The 23850-nt window shown below is 42.6% G+C and overlaps 3 protein-coding genes across 7 annotated transcripts in view; 1 reads left to right on the top strand and 2 right to left on the bottom strand.

The window, feature by feature from the left end:
• The first annotated feature begins 1308 nt into the window (after positions 1-1308).
• On the top strand, positions 1309-16356 carry RFESD (Rieske Fe-S domain containing). 3 transcript variants are annotated; one of them, XM_081212447.1, is made up of 5 exons: positions 1309-1460; positions 4897-5161; positions 6712-6892; positions 6988-7022; positions 15729-16356. In XM_081212447.1, the coding sequence occupies exons 3-5, from the start codon at positions 6715-6717 to the stop codon at positions 15996-15998; spliced, it is 483 nt and encodes a 160-aa protein (XP_081068573.1). In that variant the 5' UTR covers positions 1309-1460; positions 4897-5161; positions 6712-6714; the 3' UTR covers positions 15999-16356. The 3 variants fall into 3 exon arrangements, with proteins under 3 accessions (XP_081068573.1, XP_081068574.1, XP_081068575.1); XM_081212448.1 differs by having other exon boundaries at positions 1320-1460; positions 4901-5161; XM_081212449.1 differs by lacking the exon at positions 4897-5161 and having other exon boundaries at positions 1335-1460.
• On the bottom strand, positions 7526-12358 carry SPATA9 (spermatogenesis associated 9). The gene is made up of 5 exons (XM_081212439.1): positions 12037-12358; positions 11185-11273; positions 9973-10200; positions 8730-8825; positions 7526-7809 (listed from the first exon to the last, which is right to left on the bottom strand). The coding sequence occupies exons 1-5, from the start codon at positions 12095-12097 to the stop codon at positions 7567-7569; spliced, it is 717 nt and encodes a 238-aa protein (XP_081068565.1). The 5' UTR covers positions 12098-12358; the 3' UTR covers positions 7526-7566.
• The window catches only part of LOC308596970 (carnitine O-palmitoyltransferase 2, mitochondrial-like), a 43738-nt gene continuing 27720 nt past the window's right edge, over positions 7833-23850 (bottom strand). The window contains exon 8 of one of the 3 annotated variants that reach the window (XR_014012762.1): positions 7833-8725. Coding sequence is in view for 1 of the 3 variants with exons in the window: in XM_081212384.1 (XP_081068510.1) it covers positions 23348-23497 (150 nt within the window). In the remaining 2 variants the exon portion in view is untranslated. Of the gene's footprint in view, positions 8726-22955; positions 23498-23850 lie in introns of those variants that run through there. The other 2 variants (XM_081212384.1, XR_014012763.1) reach the window with 2 other exon arrangements.

Genomic DNA, 23850 nt, shown 5'->3' with positions numbered 1-23850 from the left:
TGACCCTCAAAACACTGATATAGGTTGAGCCTGAAATCAGTGAAGCCGACTTGTAATCAGTGAGTTTGGATTGTAAGGCAAAAGTCTGATTCCATCTGAACTCAATGGCTTCTAGCCATAATGGCGACTACAGTGCTGTGGAACCAGTGGCCCAGATGTTGAATGCAGTCCTTCAGACTTCTCTGCCCGATCCTATGGACCCTCCCCAGGCAACAACCCATGTCCTCAGGTCACATCCATCCCCACCAGCTGTGCTGTGTACCCTTGACTAGTGCTTTGGGCATGTCTGAAACGTGTTCTTAAATTGTGACAATGGCTCTTGCTTGCCTGGATGGAAAGATATGTGCAGGTGTGTAGAAACATCTGGCTTTTATGTGGCCGCAGTGTAGACAACTGTGCAAAGTTAGAGTTACCTCTGTTGCTCTGCCCACTTTTGCCTCTGGCCCCAACCACCACATGATTGCAGAGGAGGGGATGCAACCCCTCTTCTACCCACTCCTCCACCTATGGGCGTAGCCAGGATATATGTTGGGGGGGGGGCAGGACACTCACCTGTCAGCATCCTCTGTCTAGCGCTGTCCCCCAGTCGGGTTGCCAGTTGCGTTGCTAGAATGCACCACAGCATCATCCAAGTGACCTCAGTGAGCATTTCAATTTCAAACATTCTAATTATTTCTACTTGATTGTTTGTTTTGGGGAGCTGTTGTTCCCTGTCCCTGGCTATTGCCCATTCCCTCCATCCTTTCTGCTGCTCCTCAAGTGTGATCAAGGCTGGGTTTAGGTTTAAGCTGCTGAAGGTAATGGGGCCCTTTATATGTCCAGCTGTCCTTTGTCAACAACAAATTGTCACTGTTTTTTGTGTTGTATATATGCTATATTGTAATTTATGTAGGTTTTATTTTATTTTTTATCTGATATTTCGGAAATGTACATCTAGTTTTTCCCCCTTTACATTTTTTGGGGGCCCCCGAGGGAGTGGGGCCCTAAGCTATAGCTTGTTTAGCTTATACGTAAATCCAGCACTGAGTGTGATGAAGAGTTCTGGAGTACTTCTAAAGTTTGCTTAGGACCTCGTTGCACTCTCTCTCTCTGTGTGTGTACGTACAGGTGGCCTAATGATTGCATTACCATATGGTGTCTCTTTATTATTTCCCCCCAACGCTTTTCTGGCTTTCCTAACAGCGCAGCCCTTCGCATATTAACTCAGAAGTACGTTCCGCTCAGTGGGAATGGACTGCTCTCTCCTCCAGCGTGAATTTAGGGCTGCGTTCTAGATCTAGGAAAGGTGCAGCAGCCGCTATCACGTGACACATCCCCGTCCAATAGCGTTTCTCTCTTCGCGTTTTAATGGCGTGACGCCGCGGAGAAGCAAAAACGGTTCCTCAGCGATTTGCGGTCGCGCCTCAACTCGTGGGTCTCGCCCTCCGGCTGCTACTGCAGCGTTAGGCCACGTTAAGCAGGTTTGTAGACGTCAAGAAGCCACTTCCCTTCCCCCTCCCTCTTAAGCCCACATAACACGCGCGAGAGGAGGGGGGAAGGGGGTAACAGCGCAAGGACCTTCGGGAGTTGTAGTCTCAGGGAGCGCGGTGGCTGCTGGGTATTGCAGTCTGAGCTTGGAGATAAAGCTCGCGCACATGCGTGTTGCCTACTAGACAAGGCTACGCTGCTTGAAGACTTTTTGTGTCGATCGCCGCCTAGCGGTGGTTGTTATCAGTTTTATATTGTCTTTAATTGCCGACGTTTTTCTAAGCTTTGAGGCCAAATTGGGTACGGAGGGAGGAGAATGCCTGGCTCCGAAGCTGTAAGTGGAAGTATAAATGGAAATAAATCACTCCGTGGCGTGTGGATCCGCCGCACGCCTTTCAAATAATGTATTTGTGTAACTCCCGTTTACACACGCGCTACATCTTGCAGTCTTTCTACATCTTGCAGTTATATTCTTTGGAAAGTGATACCTATTCAAAGAAGCAGGGATATTTTAAACAGTGCATTTAACCTGGTAGATTTCTGCAGTTTGATTGTGAAGAGTGCTGTGTAGCATGGGTGAAATTTTATATTTACATTTGCCGTGAGGAGCTAAACTAAATCGATAAGGGTCTCAGGTTTCTCTGCTCATGTTTCAAAAAATGGGCATTCCCTATGAGCTTCTCCTGTTAGACACTTGTAATTTACAGTACAGCAAAGTTGTGGCTCAGTTATAGCTATATAACCACTCTAGCCAATTACTCTAAAAATGTACTGCAAAAACAGCAGGAGGCAGTGAATCCTCTGTCATAATGCCCATTAATTCCAGTGGTCTACTCTGAGTAACACAGGATACAAATGACCGTGAGTACAGTGGCGTAGCATGGGTTGTCAGCACCCGGGGCAAGGCAAGTAATTTGCGCCCCCTAACCCGTGGATTTGTGCACCCTAACCCGTGGATTTGCGCACCCTAACCCCCAGATGTTGCGCCCGGTGCGGCTGCCCCCCCTGCCCCCCCACGCTACGCCACTGCGTGAGTATGACTCGCATAGGATATCATAGAGCCCCATCCAGGCCGTACTTCATGAATGCTGTTAGCTGCCCACAGCTGTCTGCTTGTAGTAAAGCTGCCAGAAAGAAGGGGAAGTGATTAAATTAGAAGGACAGCTCCTCACCCCAAAACAGCACACACAGGAGTGGGCGAAGATGATCTAGTGAGAGACTGGATTATGGCCATGATATGTTTTTCTAAGTTACTTGACTTGACTTTTTAAAAATAATAATTGTGCCCATTATAATATTATAGCTCAGTTGGTAGAGCATTTGACTCCTAATCTTAGGGTCTTGGGTTTGAGTCTCACGTTGGGCATTCCAGGGGGTAGATGACCTCCCAATTCTACAATTCTGTGATTATCATAATGTATGTTTTAAGCTTTATATGATTTCAGTGGCAACTTAATACTCCTCCCCACTTCCTATCTTATTCCATAGATTTCTCAAAAGCTTTATAAATTCGGAAGGATTCTTGTGTGTTTCACATTATATAAATCCCACATGTGGTGTTTTTCTCTTTTTTTACATTTTAATAAGTATGTAATAAACCACACTTGCATGACTTTTGGCTTCTAAGCCATCTGGCTTATTTTAAGTTACAGTTAGATCTTAGGCAGAGGACAACTTTAAAAAATGTGCATACAAATAAAAGAAGATGTGCAAGTGAGAAGAACCCATTTTCTTTCAGGTGGTTGCCCCAGAGAGGGGTAAGATCTAGTTATTAACATACAGTAAGGATTGTCATTGCATCACAGTGGAGTTGGCAACTTCAACCGCTACTAGGTGGTTCTCTCCCCTCCCCCTTCACATTTCTGTATTCTGAACACAATGCTTCTATGGATGCTGTGCCAGTATGTTTACTTCCAGGCAGTTCTTTCCTTGTTCATCACAAATCTCAGAGTGTTCCCAGCTAAGAGTCTGCTTGGCAGTAAGAAGGGTGAGTCACAGGAAGAATGAAAGCTGGGAAACACAAGTTAATCGAATTTGCTATAGACATCGGCGAGTGTCCACAGCTGGCCTTCTCCCATTGCAGCTGAAATCCTTTTACACTCTCTCCGTACTGAGAGTTTTTATGGCCAATTTACACAGACCCTGCTACGAGTTACACACCTGTATGAGCAATCAGATTCCACTTGCTTGTGGCTGAATAAGGATTGTATTGGTGTGCTGGGAACTGCATAGATTAAATATTTCAAAGCTTCTGTGATAGCACAAAGCCCATTCATCTCACTGGGATTATGTCTGCAAAAGTTGTGGGGTTCTTTTGTTGCTTGGGTCAGTATTGTTTCACTGGAATGCGTGGAGGCCTTTTGGAGCCTGATCCTATATATGCATGTTTGTCTGAGAGTGAGTTCTCAAACAAAGTTCAATTGTACTGTTTATACACCACTTTGACTTGCACAAGACTGGCACACTTGTCTAGTGTTGGATTTATAGTTGGCCTCTATTCATTGTTAGGGATGCGGGTGGCTCTGTGGGTTAAACCACAGAGCCTAGGACTTGCCAATCAGAAGGTTGGCAGCTCGAATCCCCACGACCGGGTGAGCTCCCGTTGCTCGGTCCCTCCTCCTGCCAACCTAGCAGTTCGAAAGCATGTCAAAGTGCAAGTAGATAAATAGGTACCGCTCCGGTGGGAAGGTAAACGGCATTTCCATGCGCTGCTCTGGTTTACCAGAAGCGGCTTAGTCATGCTGGCCACATGACCCGGAAGCTGTACGCCGGCTCCCTTGGCCTGTAAAGCGAGATGAACGCCGCAACCCCAGAGTCGGTCATGACTGGACCTAATGGTCAGGGATCCCTTTACCTTTACCTATTCATTGTTACTAATGAATTTAGGAAACAGGATGTTTTATCAGAAAATAAAGCACGGAGGTGGGGGGTGGTGGAAATTCACCCTTGATTATGGGCAACAGTAGCTGCCCAAGTGGCTGGGGAAACCCATTCAGGTGGGCGGGGTACAAATAAATAATTCTTATTTGGGATGGCAGTCCCATTTGTGTTTCACAAGCTGGTCTCCAACTGTAATAATAAATTGTTGTTGTTGTTAAGCCTGAGACATGAGTAATATTTTCATCATTGCGATCCAGCGTTCCTGGAGGAGGCTGGTTTAGGGCTACTTCTTTATTTTAAAAACCATGTTTTTAATTATTTTTCATGGTACAGAAGATACATGTTGTTACGACAGTAAACAACAAACAACTTGTCATGATAAAATTGCAGACTTTGGTCATGCTCCGTAATAAAGTTTCATTTGATTACAGTACTCTAAAATGTCTAGTTGCTTTAGGTTAGGGGTTACTTTTAAGGTGAACAAGTGATTATCTAAAACGTCCTTATCAATTCAGTGCAGCCTGGTTCTTAACTTTCCTATCTGCTCAGGCAGGATGCATCTTCTCCTAAGTCAACGTCACTGTGTGAAGACTCTACGAAAACATCTTTCCCAGTAAAGAACTTCTCTGTATAAAGGCATACGTGGTGGATATGACCTTTGGAAGCTGATGATTCAGAACTTTCACCCACCTCTTACAATCTTCCTTCTATATTTCTGTGATAATACAACTTCTGTGTCGTTTGCCATACTACTGCCTTAGAGGATCACCATTCAGATTTCCCTGGGAATGTGAATCTGCCACTTTCCACACAGGTACCATTCTTAACAATAGTTTTTAAATGCAGTGCCACTGACTTTTCATTTAAAGGTGTTTCTGGTTGTGAAATATAATTAAAGTAGATTCAGAAAGTATCTTGTTTTCTCTCTTTCATATGTATTATTTTGTACTATTTTGTACAATGTCTTCCATTGCGAAAGTTTAAGATATTTCCTGTAATTATATGTATTCTTTCATCTTGTGCTGCTAAGTATTTCCTTTTATCTTATTCTACAATTCTATGCATGCCTAATGCAGTGAATTCACATTGAACTCACTGGGGCTCATTTAGTGTTGGTTTGTAATCTGGAAAGTATTATAAGCTAAGACCGAAGACGAGACAGTTATGCAATTTACTCCGCTGTCTCTTAGATTGCAGCTTTAAGCACTCAGAAAATCATTAAACACTTTATCTGTTCTGGCTCTCAAAACACATTTTTGTGCAATATGTTTTTTTTAAAAAACCTCAAGAACTGTGTATTATACAACAAAATTAACAGCTGTCACTGATGGCAAAATGAATGTGATTTTTTTCCTCCAGTTCAGGTTGTCCTATATGCTTTATATCTTAGTTTTTGGCTGCCACTGCATCCTCAGAAGAACTTGTGACAAGTTGTAAAATCAAGGTTTTTGCATACCTTTGAACAAATAATACCCTGTTGTCACAGAATGAAAATGGACAGCATTTCAGAAAAGAAAAGAAAAATGTTCATACACACAAAACCTCCACCCTTTACTTTAGCTTTTGATTAACATTCTGCTATTGCTGTGGAAAGTTGTTGCTATGTTGCGGCCATGAGCAAGGGTTACTTGTTTCAATATACTGGCCATCAGATGAGGACTTTTAAAGAGTTGATGCTTGTGACGCTGTCCTTATGGGATAAGCCATTTGCATTCAACAGCTTGCCACATAGATCAGATAACCTTTAAAATTTTCACACCACCATACGTGGATAAAAGATAGGGTGAAAATCATCCAGTTCACAGAATGAATCGCCACACACATGAATGGATGAATTCCTCTTTTTAAAATACGTAGTCTACAGTAAATTTCAGAAAGGTTTTCAAATGCCAAACAGGATGTACTACGCCTGTTTTATTTTTATTCACCCTTTCCATATCATGCTTGAAATAGGAGGATACCATTTGATCCACGTAAAATAAATACAGTGGTACCTCGGTTTAGGAACAGCCCTGTTTACGAACTATTCCGTTTACGAACTCCACAAAACCGGAAGTAGTGTCCCAGTTTGCAAACTTTACCTTGGTCTAAGAATGGAAGCCGAACGGTGGAAGGGCACTGGCAGCCGGAGATCTCACTAGGGAAAGCACGCCTCGGTTTAAGAACGGTTTTGGTTTAAGAACAGACTTCTGGAACGGATTAAGTTTGTAAACTGAGGTCCCACTGTATATCGTTTGTTTGCAGTGAAAGTTCTTTGTGCACCAGCCTACTGTTCAACTATAAATGGTTGTGATTTTCTTTCCTCAACATGGTTATTTCTGACAGTCATATTAAGTAATATAGTGCATTTTCTCTTGCTTTTAGAATATGAATGAGGACAGCTCTGTTGAAACGTCTAAAAAGAAGGAAGACAGAAGTCCAGTTTGTGTTGGCAGAGAAGATGATATTAAAAAACTACGGAGGACAACAGTGGTCATCCATGACAGAGAAGTTGTTGTTTTCTATCACGATGGAAGGTTTTATGCTCTGGATTGCCGCTGTTACCGTAAGAATTTTTCCGAAGATAGTGTTTTTGGAACAACTTTAAAAGTTAGCTAGTTTGAGCCTCTGCTCTAATTTTGTATTCTGTTCTTTTAACAGATACAGGAGGTCCCTTACATGAAGGAGATATAGAGGTATGCAAATACAGTACTTCCTCATTCAGAACCTTCTGATAAATAAGAATGCTATTAACATAATGCGACAGTAATGCAGTACTACTGTGCATATACAGGGTGAGTCTTTTAAAAGAGGCCCCATGGAACATGTGTACAGTGGTACCTCAGGTTACATACGCTTCATGTTACATATGCTTCAGGTTACAGACTCCGCTAACCCAGAAATAGTACCTTGGTTTAAGAACTTTGCTTCAGGATGAGAACAGAAATCATGCTTCGGCAGCGCAGTGGCAGAGGGAGGCCCCATTAGCTAAAGTGGTGCTTCAGGTTAACAGTTTCAGGTTAACAATAGACCTCCAAAACAAACTAAGTTCTTAACCAGAGGTACTACTGTACAGGCCCCTCTATCCTCACTTCAGCACTGCCAACTGAAAAAAAGAGTGATACTGCTTTTTTATTTAGGGAGTGATAGTTCTGAATTTAAAAAGGCACGTCCAAGAAACAAAAGTGACATCTGAGGGTCAGGGGTGCCTTTACATTTATTGGGTACAAGGGAGCATTATTATTCTTCATTTTCTTTATCTATTGCCAAAAGTAGTGTTTGGATGCTTCCTCTGCTTGGTGATTCCTTAATTGTCAACTCTGAAGATACTTGGTGTGTGGAGGAAGTTGCAGAGTCGTTTGCCATTTCCTTGACTCTGGGAAATCCATCTGCATCGAGACGATCGCTGCTGCTTTCCCTGGAGCTCTTTTTTGTTTCAGTTATGCTTTTAATTCTTCCCAGTGCTTTATTAATGGAGACTGCCTGTATACACATAAGAGGTACATTTTTAAGCATAAAGAAACGGAAAGGTTTGGAATCCTCTGCATTTCTGCCTAACTTTAAGAGATACAGTTTTGCAGTATAGCCGTTCTTGGTTAGGATGCATTACTTGTATCAATACAGTCGTACCTTGGTTCGTGAACGCCTTGCGAGTCAAATGTTTTGGCTCCCAAACAATCCAAACCTGGGAGTGAGTGTTCCAGTTTGCGAATGTTTTTTGGAACCCGAACATCCAACGCGGCTTCTGATTGGCTGCAGAAGCTTCCTACAGCCAATCGGAAGCTGCACCTTGGTTTCCGAACATTTTGGAAGTCAAACGGGCTTCCGGAACGGATTCCATTTGACTTCCGAGGTACCGCTGTACATTAAATGCCTGGGGGAAAGGATAGAATCATGATGGGGATGAGGTGAGCAGATCACACTTTGAAAATTTCCGGACTGGTTTCAGTCTAAAATGCTGTGTGTATATGTGTGTGTGTGTTGTCCTACCCCTTGAACCATCCCATCAAGGAATGCTGCATGTGGTCAACACTTGTTCTCATGAAGACTTTTAATAAATGCTGGCATATTGACAGTTGCATGATCATCCTCTTGAGGTTTAAGGATGAGTGACCCTTGATCCTGCTTTAGTGCCAGTGGCCATTTCTGGACTGTCTTGAATAGCTGCCCTTTGCAGAGTGCAATAGCAACAGCCTAAATTACCCGTATATATGCTACTGTAGGTAGGCAATGTTGGTCGAGGAAAGGTCACAGCTAGCAAGCCAGCTACAGCTGGGCATTGGTAATGTGCACTAAAAAGGTGCACAGTAATTGAAGAATAATGCATGGCTTCAATTATTTGCTGAAGGGAAGGGGAAGCACGAAACAAGAAGGATCAGAAAGAACAGTATTTATGAACCTACCAAATAAATTAGTGCTGCATAAGAAATGCTCATTACACCAATGAGGGTGGTCTTCGTTGGATAGGAAAGGACATCATAAAGAAACATGGATTTTTCCTATAGAGAAGAAGAGGAGGAGTTTGGACTTAATATCCTGCCTTTCACTCCCCTTAAGGAGTCTCAAAGCGGCTAACAATCTCCTTTCCCTTCATCCCCCGCAACAAATACTCTGTGAGGTGAGTGAGGCTGAGAGACTTCAGAGAAGTATGACTAGCCCAAGGTCACCCAGCAGCTGCATGTGGAGGAGCAGGGAAGTGAACCCAGTTCACCAGATTACGAGTCCACCGCTCTTAACCACTACACCAAGCGGGGATTCATAATCAAGGGATTCATTCTTCTGCCATATTGCAGTTTGGTATACATGATCCTTTCAAAGTTTAGCACTTTTAAGTTCCTTTGGTTTGAACGGGAGAGTTAAGAACTTGCTTATATCTTCCTTATTTAAATCAATGGGACATAAAGCTCAACATGGATAACAATCTAATGTTCACATGCTAGACAGTTCCTAAATATTTCCATGCAGAATTCCTGGTGTGGTTTATTAACTCTCTGTGCGCCCACACACTATCATTGCTGCCCCAAACAAATTATTGGGGAAGATCAGGTTTACAAATTGACAGGTCATTATGTAAATCCTAAACATATTTCCTGGAAATAGTTCCCATTGATTTCAATAGAACATAAGGCTAGAAGCCTACGCATATTGACATGGGAGTAAACCCTTTTGAACTCAGTGGGACTTAGTTTCTAGCAAATATGCACAAAACACTAGTCTCTAATCCACAAGCCTGTACCACAATATATCTATTAGTCTGCCACAAGATTCCTTTTTGTTTGTTTGTGCTGTAATATGCTATCACTGGAACATTGGAAACTGCCATACTCAATCTTATCTCATATTGAATCCTTGTCTGCACAAGGAAGATCAAACTGTATGTGAATGTTAAAAAAAGGGGTCTTTGACCTAACATTTTTAGAGCAAATAGCATCAGCTGATGGGGCTTATAATTATGAGAATCTCAAGATGGCATGGAGGAGGAAATTTTACCTTCTCATCCTCTGTTGTGGTGCTGAGGAAAATCCCTCACACACTCACTTAGAACTCACTTAGAAAATACGAGATGGTTATGTTGAAATTCCCAATAAAGATATTTTTTTTAAAAAAAAGAAAATAAGAGATGGAGCAGTCACACCCATTGCCTACCTTCAATTTATAAAGAGGTTGTTTGGGAGCATTCAGTTTCTGCAAGAGACAATGTGATAGCCTATGCAGCCCTGCTAATTTTTGAATGAGGTGTGGCTGCACAAATTTTGCAATTGATTTTGAAGAGCGGGAGAGATGACCTAGCCCATGCCTAATCATTACCGCATGAGCGGAAGAGAACACTCTCGCCACAACAGACCTAGACCCCTGCACGGTGCGATTGCCGTCCTGAAATATAAGTCAATACAAGGAGGGAGAGAAAAAAATAGTCAAATTACGGTACTTTGTGGGGGGAAAGGCCTAGAACAGAGAAAGCCGGTTTGATGCATCAACTAGCTTCCTGCAATGTGGAAGGGAATGTGCTCTGCTACTAGCTCACTAGCATGAGTGAGGAAGGATAATATTTAATCAATATAGTCTCCCCTACTATCCTCAACAATCCCACACTGGGCCCTATTGTTGATGTAGTAATAGTTTGCCATTGGGGACAATGAATATATGATGAGATCTTCAAACATCTGACCCTGGCATTCATTCATTTATTATAGTAATATCTCACTTGTAATCCAAGGAGCTCAAGATGGCATAAATGGATCTCTCCCTCCCCACAACCCTGTGGGGGAGGTTAGGCTGAGAGACAGTGACTGGGCTGTCATCCAGTGTCTTCATGGCTGAGTGGGAATTTGAACCCTGGCCCCTCCTAGTCCAACATTCCAGCAAATGCACCAAGTTGACATGTATTTTAGACAATTATTCACAGAAACACCAGTAGGGGGGAAATTAGCATTACAACCCTTGGGCTCTTTACTAAAGAACATTGTATGCCATAGATCTTTAGACTGCTTTAGAAACATTAGTTTAACCTTGCTTACTTGGATAAATTAGCCAAAACTCAATAGATGCACACACGGGTATGCTTATTTTGGGGATTTAGTAATAATATCGTTTTTATCATCACTGGATAAAAATAATACTAAAAAAAAATAATAATCTGTGGAGCAGCTTTCTGGAGGTATGCTATGCCAAAACTTGTGTCCCCTGAATATATTAATTATTTTTCTAACTTTGTGTATAACTTTGTGTATAAGCAAAACATTAAGCTGAAACTTTGCTGAGTTTGTAGCAAATGCAGTCTTTAACAGACTATTGTATAAATAAACTTAACTTTCAAATAATAGTGAAACAGTATTAGTATTAGCTCAGAAACATTACCTGGTTTGAGCTTGTCAGTCTCAGTAAATTGGGGAATTCATCCCTAATCTCATCTATAATTTCCAAGAAGAGTCTCTGTATTATCTGGGCTGAATTGAAAAACAGTAGGCAAAAAGAATAAAGCGCCTGTCTTCAAAATTATACTTATCGTCTAAGCATTGTTCAGATATGAAATATTCAGGTTGGAGCATCAGAACGAAGAACTATGGTTGCTGTCCAGCCAATTGCTGGCTGATCTAAATTAGCAGAATTCTGTTCTATTGAGCCTGAAACCAATATTGGGATCTGAAATGCCAGCCCACTTCACCTCCTGCATTTATTATGACTCGGGAATATGCCGGTGAGCCCTGCTGCCTTCTGGAACTTCTGGATGGCAGAAGTGGATGGGAAGGAAGCAAGAACATATTCTATGAGTTTTCTCCAGTATTTAACCAGGCATATGATACAGACACAGCACAGGTGCATGTGTATCTCAGGGCTGGGGAACCTTTTCCAGACCGAGGGCCGCCTTCCCTTCTGGCCAACGTTTCAAGGGCCACATGCTAGTGGTAGGTGGGACCCAAGGCATTCCCGCTAGGCAAAAACATGTATGTGTGGACTAGGGCTAGTGAGGGCCATGGCTGGTGCTGAAGGGGTGTGGCCTGGGGGAAATTCCACAGGCCAGAGAGGCATTGAGGGCCATATTTGGCCCCCAGAAATAAGGTTCCCTACCCCTGGCCTATCTGGTAGAAACTGATTTTAAAAATAATAATCAAGTACCGAGGTATAGAGAAGGCAGTGTTCCCAGAATCCAGGATTTGAGAACTCATTTCCATTCGGGGATTCAAGACTCAGACACAGAGTAGCTCATACCTTGTCCAGCAAATTTGTTGACCAGCTGTCCACATATCCAGCCAATTGGCCTGAAAGACATCCTGCATGCCCTGGTGTCTATCTACAGCTCCTGAATTTAGCCTAATCTGGTCTTATGCCATATATGTATGTCAATACGCCATACATGTGTGCATCTCCACCTCCAAGGCAATAAACCTTTATGAGAACACAATGTGCCTCTTAAGCACAGTGCCTCCTTGACTCCTGACATCATGTGTACACAAGAAAATAGCCCCCCCTCCAATCACTGTAGTCTCAACAGCCAGGACTTTCAAATATGATCATTCCAAAATAACATAATGTAAAAACCGATGGCTTTCTTTTTACATCACAGAAACCACATTAAGAAGTACAGTGGTATCTCGGGTTACGTACGCTTCAGGTTACATACGCTTCAGGTTACACACTCCGCTAACCCAGAAATAGTGCTTCAGGTTAAGAACTTTGCTTCAGGATAAGAACAGAAATCGGGCTCCGGCGGCGCAGCGGCAGCAGGAGGCCCCATTAGCTAAAGTGGTGCTTCAGGTTAAGTACAGTTTCAGGTTAAGAACGGACCTCCAGAACGAATTAAGTACTTAACCCGAGGTACCACAGCAGAAGAGCAAGGTGGAAAAAAGTGCTCTGGTTTCTGGGTTATACAGCACCTAACATTCTTAGAATTCTGTTTCAGAATGAATGAAAAGTTCCAAAGTCCCCTCCCTTGACTTTTAAAACAGAGTACAGTGAATGTTGGATGGAATGTGTGTGAACTGTTATTACACCATTGCGTGGCAGGTTCCCGCCTCCCCCCATCATCTACATACCAATACCCATATCAATGCCTAACCGCCACTCGAGCAAACGCTCGCCGCCAATACCCTCAAACCTCAAGGGAGAGGCTAGCAGCACTTAAGGAATTAATTCTGCAACTTCTGCCTCTCAAGAAGGTCACCCTTGGGCAGAGTCAATCACTCTTCGGTCACCTCAATTTTGCATGCCGGGTAGTGTCCGCTAGCCCAGTGTTTCCCAACCACTGTTCCGCGGCACACTAGTGTGCCGCGAGATGTTGCCTGGTGTGCCGCGGGGAAAATTAAAAAATTCGAAAGATTTTTTTTTTTAAGTCAAATTTTTGATTGGGGCGCCGTCACTAGATGACCCCTGGGGCTCCCTCCCTCCCACTCTGCACCTCCCTCCTCCTCCTCCTCCTCCGGGGAGGCCCTTCCTGGCTCTCGGCCAAGGCTTGGCGGCTGCCACTCACTCACTCGCTTGCCCACCCGTCCCTCCATCCCTGCACCCGGCCTCTCCCCCTCCGTCCCCGGCGCGGGGGCTGCCGGGATCCGTAGTCCCCTCGCCCTTGGGCTCCGCGCCCGTGCGGGGTGCGCGAACTACGTTTCCCAGCGTGGCCTGGCGGGCCGGGCGTTTTGTTTGAAGCGCTCTTCTCCCGGCCATGGAATGAGCGCAGTGGCGGCGGCCGGGCGGGCAGGGGCTCTTCCGCGCAGACCCCGCGCAGCCTGCCTGCGCCCCCGCGGAGATCGGGCGGCAGGATGGAGCCCGGGGATCCCCGCGGAGGCGGAGCGGCGGAGGCGGAGGCTGCCCCCCAGGTAGGGCTGCGTCGGGGGGGGGGTTATTTTTGCAATGCTGCATCCGCGCCGGAGGGGACGCATTGGACCGCGGGGAGACCCCTTGGCGGGCGTGCAAGGCAATGCATGCGTGCAGGCGTTGCATGGAGTGCAGTGCAATGCAATGGCAACGCGGCGCCCTGCATGCATGCATGCAACTTCCACCGGCGCTCCCGACTTGGCAGGTGAGGGGGGTCCCCAGTGGGTGGCAGAGAGAGCCGGGAGGGCGAAGGGGAGCCGGGGGGGAGCAGCGCTGCTCCCCGAGCCGAGCCCGGGGGAAACTTTGGCGTCGTTGCGCCGGGTGTTGGAAGCGGAGGCTGGCGGGGGCCCCTCACCTGCAAAACCTGGTCGCCTCTCATATATTTCGTGCATTGCATTCATCGCCCGCTTTCTCCTCCAAGGAGCTCCCGGGGGCGCGCGTGGTTCTCCCCGTGTTATCCTCGCAACAACAGCCCTGCGAGGTGGGTCAGGCGAGTGGCCCAAGGGAGCACCCAGGGATTGTCCTGGCCAGGTGGGGTGATTTGAACCCTGCTCTCTGCCCGGTCTTCGTCCTCATTTAGCCCCCACATGTGCATGACTGTGCATGACTGAGGTTTTCCCCCCTCGTCTTGGCTATGGTGTGAGTCTGTCCTGTTAATTAATGGGGTTCTGCCTTCGGAGAAGATGAGCCAGCCCTCAAGGAGGTGATTATGTAATTTGCTAGCAATTCATGTCCCTCCCGGCGTGACGCTGCGCGCTGATGTCACGGGGCTGTAATGGTGGTGTGCCTCGAGATTTTTTTTCATGAAACAAGTGTGCCTTTGCCCAAAAAAGGTTGGGAAACACTGCGCTAGCCACCCTTTTTGTGGGCGATTGGCTAAGCTGTCAGTGGTGTTTCCTGCTTGGCAGGGGGTTGGACTCGATGGCCCTTGTGGTCTATTCCAACTCTATGATTCTATGATTCTATGACTGCGCCTCTCTAAAGTGGTCAAGTCAGACCTGGAGGTTTGGTTAAAGTTCCTGGATAAGTACAATGGCATTTCTTAGTGGCAGGACAATTTGATGCTGTGTTCAGACTTTCAGGTACAGTCTGACGCAGCTGGTTCCCTGGGGTTTGGTGTCTACTCTAGGGGGCACTGGTGTGCTCAGCGTTGGCCTACCAGCTGGCAAGGGAAAACTATCATGCGTGACCTCACCTTCTTAGAATTTTTCCTATCGTATTTGTGGTGCACTTGCGGGCTGACCATTTCAGGAATCACCAGGCATGCTTCTGGACTGACAATCAAGCGGTTGTCAGTGTCTTGTCAAAGCAATCATCGCACTCTCCTAGGGTGGCAAACCTGCTCTGGAACTTTGTCCTTTTGTGCTTGGAATTAAACATCTATTTCTCTGTCAAATCTACACCTTGGGTTAACAACGTTTTGTAGATGGAAGAGGGGAGGAAGCGCCATCACCCGCCCCGTGAAGGGTAGTCCGATAAAGGATTCCGGGGGGCATGGCCCTATCCGAAGCCAATGGAGGTGAGGGCCTAAGGCACGCCCCCGAGCAGTGACCCCAGGGGAGTTCCTAGTTGATGTGCATCAGCAGGACTCCCCCTAGTGGTGGTTAACCCTTCCTGGATTTCAAGCGGACGGGCTGAAGCCAGATAGTCTGTTAGGACCAATGCCTAAACCAATACCGCTCCTCACCTGTGACCAATAAAGTTGTGGCCATATTTAGCCCATTAACCTTAAATAATTGTGTCATGTGTCTTTATTTCCTCTGGGGGATGGGGATGGGAACTCGCCACGCAATCTCAGAAGGGGGGGTGTCCTTAAGAGTGAACCAGTACTAAAGTTATTTTCCAATGAACTTTAAGGGAGACTTTCCAGGAGTTTGCACTCTTGAGATTTCCACGTTTTGTGAAATTTCAGATATTTATTTATTTGTTTTATTTGTTACATTTATATGCTTTTAAAAAACAACCAGGAACCTAGTACTCCTATTATAGTGGTATGAAGGATTTTGTGGGGGGCATGTTCAGTGTAATAATAGTAATAATTTTATTATTTTTCCCTTCCCATCTGTTCTTCCCTCCTTCCTTTGTGTGTTTAGGACATCAATGGACAGCCATGCATTATTTGTCCCTGGCACAGGTATAAAATAACTCTGGCAACAGGTGAAGGATTGTATCAAGCAATAAATCCCAGGGAGCCATCTCCGAAACCCAAATGGCAGTCGAAAGGAGTAAAACAGAGGACTCATAGAGTTACTGTGGACAGCGGAAATGTTTATGTGACTCTTTCAGATACAGATGACAATATAGATTCTGATCATTATGCTAACATACACAATAGGATTATACTGCCTCCTAAGAAAAAATAGCATCTTCTGTGCTTCATAGTAAATGGCTTTAAAATAACAGCGAATGTGAATGTTATCCTTGCTGTCTAAAGAGCATTCAGCTTCTGAGTGATGATATGAAACTGAGCTCCAGTCTCTCAAAAAAGGGAGCTGATCAGAGAAGTATTTGTGCCTTTGAGAATATAGTATAGTGTGCTTATAATAGATTAATTTTGCCAGTAATCAGAATGTTAGACGATTTATATTGATCCAGCCTTCAGAAGTGTGTCTCGCTTCCAGAATATAAAATGATGTTTTAAAAGTATTATGATGTACAAATGTTATCAATATAATTGGAGATGTTGTGCTTGTATGCTAATATGATTTGTTATTGTTGGGAGTCTTTGATTCTTTTTCTCACGCTTAATCCAATCCTTCTCAAAATGATCACCAAAGTTCATATTGGTTCCTGCAAGAATTCCCAAAGGCTGTCCAGCTGTGCAGTTATTTAGCAGTGCATAGATCTCCCCTTAAGTGGGGCAGGACGGAGCCCAGCTTCTGCCTAATGCAAGGGGCCAGCTCAGCCATGTATCGTCTGGAAGTGACAGGCTGCTTTTGGGCCAAATTGACTGTGCTGAAGGTATATCCTGGAAAAGCTGAACTCCTTGGTAGTTTGCCATGCCTCTCTTGACAGGCAAGGAGAAGAGTGCAATTGGTGTGTGTTGTGGCAGAGTACTAGGTATGCCTCTATGTGGCTGTAGGGAGAGAGGGTAGGGGTGTGGTGTGTGTGAGTGAGAGAGATACAGTAAGATAATGCAGTAATAAACACCTGGGCAGCCCAAATTGGTGGAATGTACTCCAGAAAAGGGTGAAATTGCTTGCCAGAGGATGGACGACCCTGACTTAGAGAAGTCTATCACTCATCTTTAACACAGAGACACATAATCCTTCTCTGATAATGGCTTCACTTTCACGATATGATGCTCAAGGATTTGACACACTGGCATTTTTTCATGCTTATTCTTGTCTTGATAGATGTGCAATTACTCAGTTATGCATCTTACCTAGGTACAGCCATGCTCTGAGGAATGCAAGTATTTAACTCTTAGTTTGTCAGTTTTGTTTCTAGATGATATGCATGCATCACAAAGGTCTATTGAAATACTTATGAAACTTTTGCTGAAAATGCAGAAGGCAAGGCTAAAAGCAAGTCAGGGAACATATTGTAGTTTCTTATGTGCCACATCCTGCATTTTCTCCCTTGCCAACAAGTGGTTGACAGGTCTTCAGATTGCTTTCTCCTGGTCCTTGGAAACTCTGGCAACTGATGATGGCAAAGGAGCCAACTCCTAGAGGCCAGGGTCCCTTTGCCACCCCCCATGAAATATTTGAGAGGACCTCCCCCCCCCCCCCAAATGTTGATGGGCATTGCCATTCAAATGGTATGCATGCACCACATCATGTGATCGATTATGCAGGGAGGGCTTACCTGAGCCTACGCAATATTTTATTCAAGTTGGTACCCCTGGATGATGGCCTATCTAAGTGCAAAGCAATACCGTGTGGCACCCTTCTATGTGGCTGATGTAGTATTAAAAAACCCACCCTACTGTGTTTGCCAACCTCGCACAAACACTGCAAATCCCTGGTAGGTGCTGGAACTGATGCAGAGATGCTGTAAAAGCTTTCAAAAGTTATGCCACCACAAAGGATAAGCAGCAGCAGCAGCAGAAACCACACATATCTGTAACATTTAATCCGGTCTGGGGGTTTTGCTAAGTAAAGAAATCTGCCCTTTTCTCCGAGCTGCAAACAGAGCCCTTTTCTTCCAGTAGCGAGAAACTGTGCACAGGAAAGAGTTTGTGAGCAACAAAGCCCCTTTTACACAGTAGTTTGGGATAAGCCTGGCACTCACTGCTGTGTAGGTGGAGCTGCTGGGAGCAATCTGCCCTTCCTATACAGTATGTGGCTAGCTGACTGACAAGGACAACTGAGAAGGAAAAGAAAACAACCAAATTCCTGCACTGCCCTTAATTTGATGACGGTTTTCTGGAGTTCAGAGTTCTGAAACCATTTTCTAGTGTACGACTGAACTTTGTTTTTAAACCAAGCCCATAGGAAAGCTCTGTACAGTAATGCATACATACTGGAAGAGCGAGTTAAAAGACAAAATACTGTGAAACTAAATGCCTTTTGGACAGGATCAGTCAAAGGAAGCTATGAGTGTCTTTAGGAAAATAATAGGAATTGTGACATACATACATAGACAGCTATTTTGCTGTCAAAAATTCCAAAATAGCCTTGTAATTATCAACTAATAACAATCTTAGTCATTCTTCAACTTTTTAATATTGCTTTTACTACTTTAACAATTAAAGGGAAAAGGTAAAGGGACGTCTGACAATTAGGTCCATCGGTGACCGACTCCTAAGACTTGCTCTCATCATAATGCAGTGTTTTTGGAAATGAAATTATGTCCGCAGGGTTCCTTCAGATGGAGGATGAATGATGAGTTGTTGAGGAATGAACAGATGATTGGCAAGGCCCAAAGGACTCTAAGAGATTACTTTGAATTAAATATGAACACAGAGGTAGAAACAAGAGTCATCTGGGACGCCAGTAAAGCTGTAATGAGAGGTTTCCTCATACAACAGAATTCAATAAGGAAAAAGATACAGAAAAAAGAAAAAATTCTCTCTCAAATAAAAGAAAAAGAGAAGAGTTTAAGATCAATGCCAAAGAGCCAACAGATACAAAAAGAAATTAAGGCCTTGCAGATTCAATTTTCTCTAATTATAATTCAAGAAATAGAATGGAAAATAAAAATAAGGAAACAGAGAAATTTTGAATCTGCAAATAAGTGTGGGAAATTGTTGGCTTGGCAATTAAAAAAGAGACAGAAACAAAATACTATTACAAATATTGTATCTGATGGGAAATCTGTGGAAAACCCTGCAGACATAAGGAAATGTTTTCAGAAATATTTCAAACAACTCTATAAAAAAGGTAAAGACGACAAAGATAAAATCAAGCAATTTCTTAATGCAAATGAATTGCAGAAAATTCCCGTAGACAAAAGATCTCTACTCAATGGCATGATTACAAGACAGAAAGTTGAGTTAGCAATAAATCAGATACAACTAGGCAAAGCCCCAGGACCAGATGGCTTATCTGCAAAATATTATAAAACTTTGAAAGACTGGCTAATTCAACCATTGGCAGATGTGTGCAATATGATTTTAAGAGGGGAGAAAGCACCTGAAACCTGGAAAGATGCATATATAACCGTTACCAAAATTAGAGCAAGATAGATCGGATGTTAAGAATTATAGACCAATCTCATTACTTACTGTGGATTATAATTTTTTTGCAAATATTTTGGCTAATAGATTAAAAAAGGTCTTAACAGAATATTTACATAAGGACCAGGCAGGATTTCTGCCTGGGAGACATATGAAAGATAATGTCAGGAATATAATTGATATATTAGAAAGATTAGAAGCTAAAAGAAATTGTAAAGCATTACTAATGCTTATTGATGCAGAGGAGGCCTTTGATAATATTTCTTGGTTATTTATGGGGGGGAAATTAGAAAGAATTGGGGTTGGTCTAGAATTTTTAAATAGCATTAAAGTGATCTATTATGAACAAAAAGCTAAAATTATTGTTAACAATGTGGTATCAGAGGAAATAAGAGTTGAAAAAGGAACCAGGTAAGGGTGCCCACTTTCCCCTTTATTATTTATTTTGGTTCTGGAGGTTCTGCTAAATATGTTGAGGAAAGAAGAGGAGGTCAAGGGCATTGTAGTAGGATCCAAACAGTATAAATTAAAAGCCTTTGCTGATGACTTGGTCTTAACTTTACAGGAACCAGAAACCAGTGCAATAAAAGCACTGGAGATGATTCAGGAGTTTGGGCAGGTGGCAGGATTCAAATTAAATCAGAGCAAAACCAAAGTTTTGGATAAAAAACTAGATAATGAAGAAAGGAGAACCATTATTGAAAAGACAGGCCTGACTTTTATGAAAAAAGTAAAGTATTTAGGGGTGAATATAATTTGAATTTATACAAGGATAACTATGTAAAAGTATGAAATGAATTTAAAAGAGACTTAGAGATATGGTCAAATTTAAAATTCTCATTTATGGGCCGAATATCGGTGATTAAAATGAATGTATTGCCGAAAATGCTGTTCTTGTTTCAAACCCTACCAATTATTGATAATATTAAACGCTTTAAAGAATGGCAGAAGGTGTTGTTGAAATTTATCTGGCAGGGGGGGAAACCTAGAATTAAATATAAATTACTTACGGATGTAAAAGAAAGGGGGGGGGGTTTCCCTGCCAGATTTGAAGATATATTTTGAAGCCGCGGCCTTCTGCTGCATTAAAGACTAGATCCAATTAGATAATGAATATATTTTGGACTTGGAGGGTTGGGATAATCGATTTGGGTGGCATGCATACTTATTCTATGATAAGATAAAGGCCCATAGTGGTTTTAAAAATCATATAATTAGAAAAGTGTTATATAATGTATGGAGTAGATATAAGGATCTTTTAGTCCCAAAAACACCCAAATGGATTTCTCCAATGGAAGCACAGGCCCCAAAAAACTAAATATGGAAAACAAATGGTTGAGATCTTCTGATTTATTGATAAGAGGACCATGAAGGTTTTAAATTAAAACCATTCGAACAAATCAAAGATAAGGTGAACTGGCTTAAATATTATCAAATTAATGAACTATTCAAGATCGATAAGAGAAATGGTTTTGCAACAGAAAAAACCAAATTGGAGACGGAGTTGTTAGATACCAATGTTAAAAACATGTCGAAAATGTACAACCTGTTGTTGGAGTGGCATACAAAGGATGAACGTTAAATCGGTTATGATTGATTGGGCACACAATGTGGGACATAATATAATGATGGAGGATTGGGAGAGGCTATGGAAGAAAGGGGTAAAGTTTACTGCATGTACAGTGTTAAAGGAAAACATAATGAAAATGATGTATAGATGGTATTTAACTCCGGTTAAATTAGCCAAGATTTATCATAGCTGTGATAATACATGTTGGAAATGTAAGGAAAAGGAAGGTACTTTTTACCACATGTGGTGGACATGCCCCAAGGTGAGAGACTTCTGGGAAAAGATTTATAATGAATTTTAAAAAATGATGAAATATACATTAATTAAGAAACCAGAGGCCTTTCTCCTTGGAATAATAGGTTATGAATTACCCAAGAAAGATGTAAAGCTATTTTTGTATGCCACAACTGCTGCTCAAATTCTTATAGCCCAGAAATGGAAAACACAAGAATTACCAACTGTGGAAGAATGGCAGATGAAAATGATGGACTATATGGAGTTGGCAGACCTTACTGGAAGAATCCGCGACCAGAAAGAAGAGGAATATCAAGAAGAGTGGAAGAAATTTAAAGACTATTTGAATAAATACTGCAACATTAAAAATTAGAAATTACTTGAAAGTACTAAAAAGACCTAGGGTGAAATTAAGAGTTAGTTAAATAATTGAGATTTAGAACCTTAAGAAAAGTTAAGAAATTTTATTTTAATTAGAATACTGTGTTTTAATAATGATATTAGAAAACTGCTACATTTAAATACAAATAAATTCAGATGGGAGGGCTCAGAGGAAGTCCAAAACATGTTTATGACGTTAGAAGTTTAAATAACCAATTAATTTGTATTGTCTAGGTGTTTATTGACATGTATTTTTTATTTCTTTTTCCTATTTTCTTTTTTTGTTTATATTTGTGATTTTGTTTCTTTTTTGTCGTAGTATGTGTTATATTTGTAAGAAACTTAATAAAAACTATTTAAAAAAAGAGGAAACAGCAACCAACTGCAACTGCCTCCACACACCAAGTGACTATGAAGGAATCATCAAGCAGTGGAAGCATCCAAATGCCACTAACCAATCCCTGGAGAGAATTATAAGAATAATTGAAAGAAACAACTCTGCAACTGCCTCTTATGTGTATACAGGCAGATGTACCTCTTATGTGTATACAGGCAGACTCCATTAATAAAGCACTGGAGAGAATTATAAGCATGATTGAAAGAAAAAAGAGCTCCAGGGAAAGCAGCAGCGATAGTCTCGATGCAGATGGATCTCGAAGAATGAAGGAAACAGCAAACTCTGCAACTGCCTCCACAAGCGGCGGAAGCATCCGAACACTTTTGGCAATAGATAAAGAAAAGAAAGAATAATGCTGCCTTGTACCTATAAAGGTAAAGGCACCCCGACCATTAGGTCCAGTTGTGGCCGACTCTGGGGCTGCAGGGCTCATCTCACTCCACAGGCTGAGGGAGCTGGCGTACAGCTTCCGGGTCATGGGGCCAGTGTGACTAACCAGAGCAGCGCACGGAAGCGCCGTTTTCCTTCCGGCTAGAGCGGTACCTATTTATCTACTTGCACGTTGACGTGCAAAATAAATGTTGGCAGGAGCAGGGACTGAGCAACGGGAGCTCACCCTGTTGTGGGGATTCGAACCGCCAACCTTCTGATTGGCAAGTCCTAGAATGCCCAATCTAGGACACAGATCAGAAGGTTGGCGGTTCGAATCCCCACCTTCAAACCGCCAACCTTCTGATCGGCAAGTCCTAGAATGCCCAATCTAGGATGCCGATCAGAAGGTTAGGACAGACATAATTTCATTTCCAAAAACACTGCATTATGATCAGAGCTAGTCTTAGGACAAATTTGAGTTTTACAAACCCTGGGGACCAGATCTCTAGTAATCCATAAATAATTGATTCTCAAAAATGTTTGGCTTGAATTTGAGAAAAAAGTGTAGTCTCTTTCCATAGGGTTCCGTAGCCTCCATATTTCTGACAAATCGTATTTATCCAGCATATCAAAAAAGAACTTTGGTTATCTGCCAGAATCTTGAAATTTTTGTTCTTGTGACTTATCCATAAATGTTGAGGCTACCCCATTCAGGTCACCCATTAAAATGAATTTGTAATAAATAATCCATAAGTTTTAAATCCAAATTCTTTAAAAATTCCACTTTACCATCATTTGGTGCATAGATTCCCAATAAAAGAAATTTGTTGCCTTGTGCTGTAATTTCAACAGCAATGTATCTCCGCTCCTCATCCTTAAACAACAACTTGGGATTCCTTTTTTCTTTAACATAAAAAAAACCACGCCTCTTTTTTTAACTTTGTCCGATTAGATAAATTCCTGTCTGAGTTTCTTATTCTGTAGAATCTTTCTATGAAGTCTAATAACATGTTTCTTGTAAACAAATTATATCCAGATTATGTCTTGCCAAAACATGGTAAACTTGGTTCCTTTTTCGACGAGAGTTCAAACCATTCACGTTCCAGGAGTAATTTTTTAGGGACATCCTAGTTTTTTAGGGGCCTACTGCCCCTGCCCCGTTTGCCATTTCCTTGACTCTGGGAAATCCATCTGCATCGAGATCAGCACTGTTGCTTTCCCTGGAGCTCTTTTCGGTTTCAGTTATGCTTATAATTCTTTCCAGTGCTTGATTAATGGCGTCTGCCTGTATACACATAAGAGGTACATTTTTTAGCATAAAGAAACAGAAAGCATTTCTGCCTAACTTTAAGAGATACAGTTTTGCAGTATAGCCGTACTTGGTTAGGATGCATTATTTGTATCAATACAGTCGTATTGATATAACACAAACCTGGGAGTGAGTGTTCCAGTTTCCGAACGTTCTTTGGAACCCGAACGTCCGACGCGGCTTCTGATTGGCTGCAGAAGCTTCCTACAGTCACTTGTTCTCATGAACACTTTTAATAAATGCTGGCATATTGACAGTTGGATGATTATCCTCTTGAGGTTTAAGGATGAGTGACACTTGATTCTGCTTTAGTGCCAGTGGCAGTTTCA

This window comes from Podarcis bocagei, assembly GCF_964188305.1.
Source record: "Podarcis bocagei genome assembly, chromosome: 11".
In the NCBI taxonomy this organism is placed as follows: Eukaryota; Metazoa; Chordata; class Lepidosauria; order Squamata; family Lacertidae; genus Podarcis; species Podarcis bocagei.
Note: the sequence above shows the minus strand (reverse complement) of the source record. Positions and strands in the feature narration are given on the sequence as shown.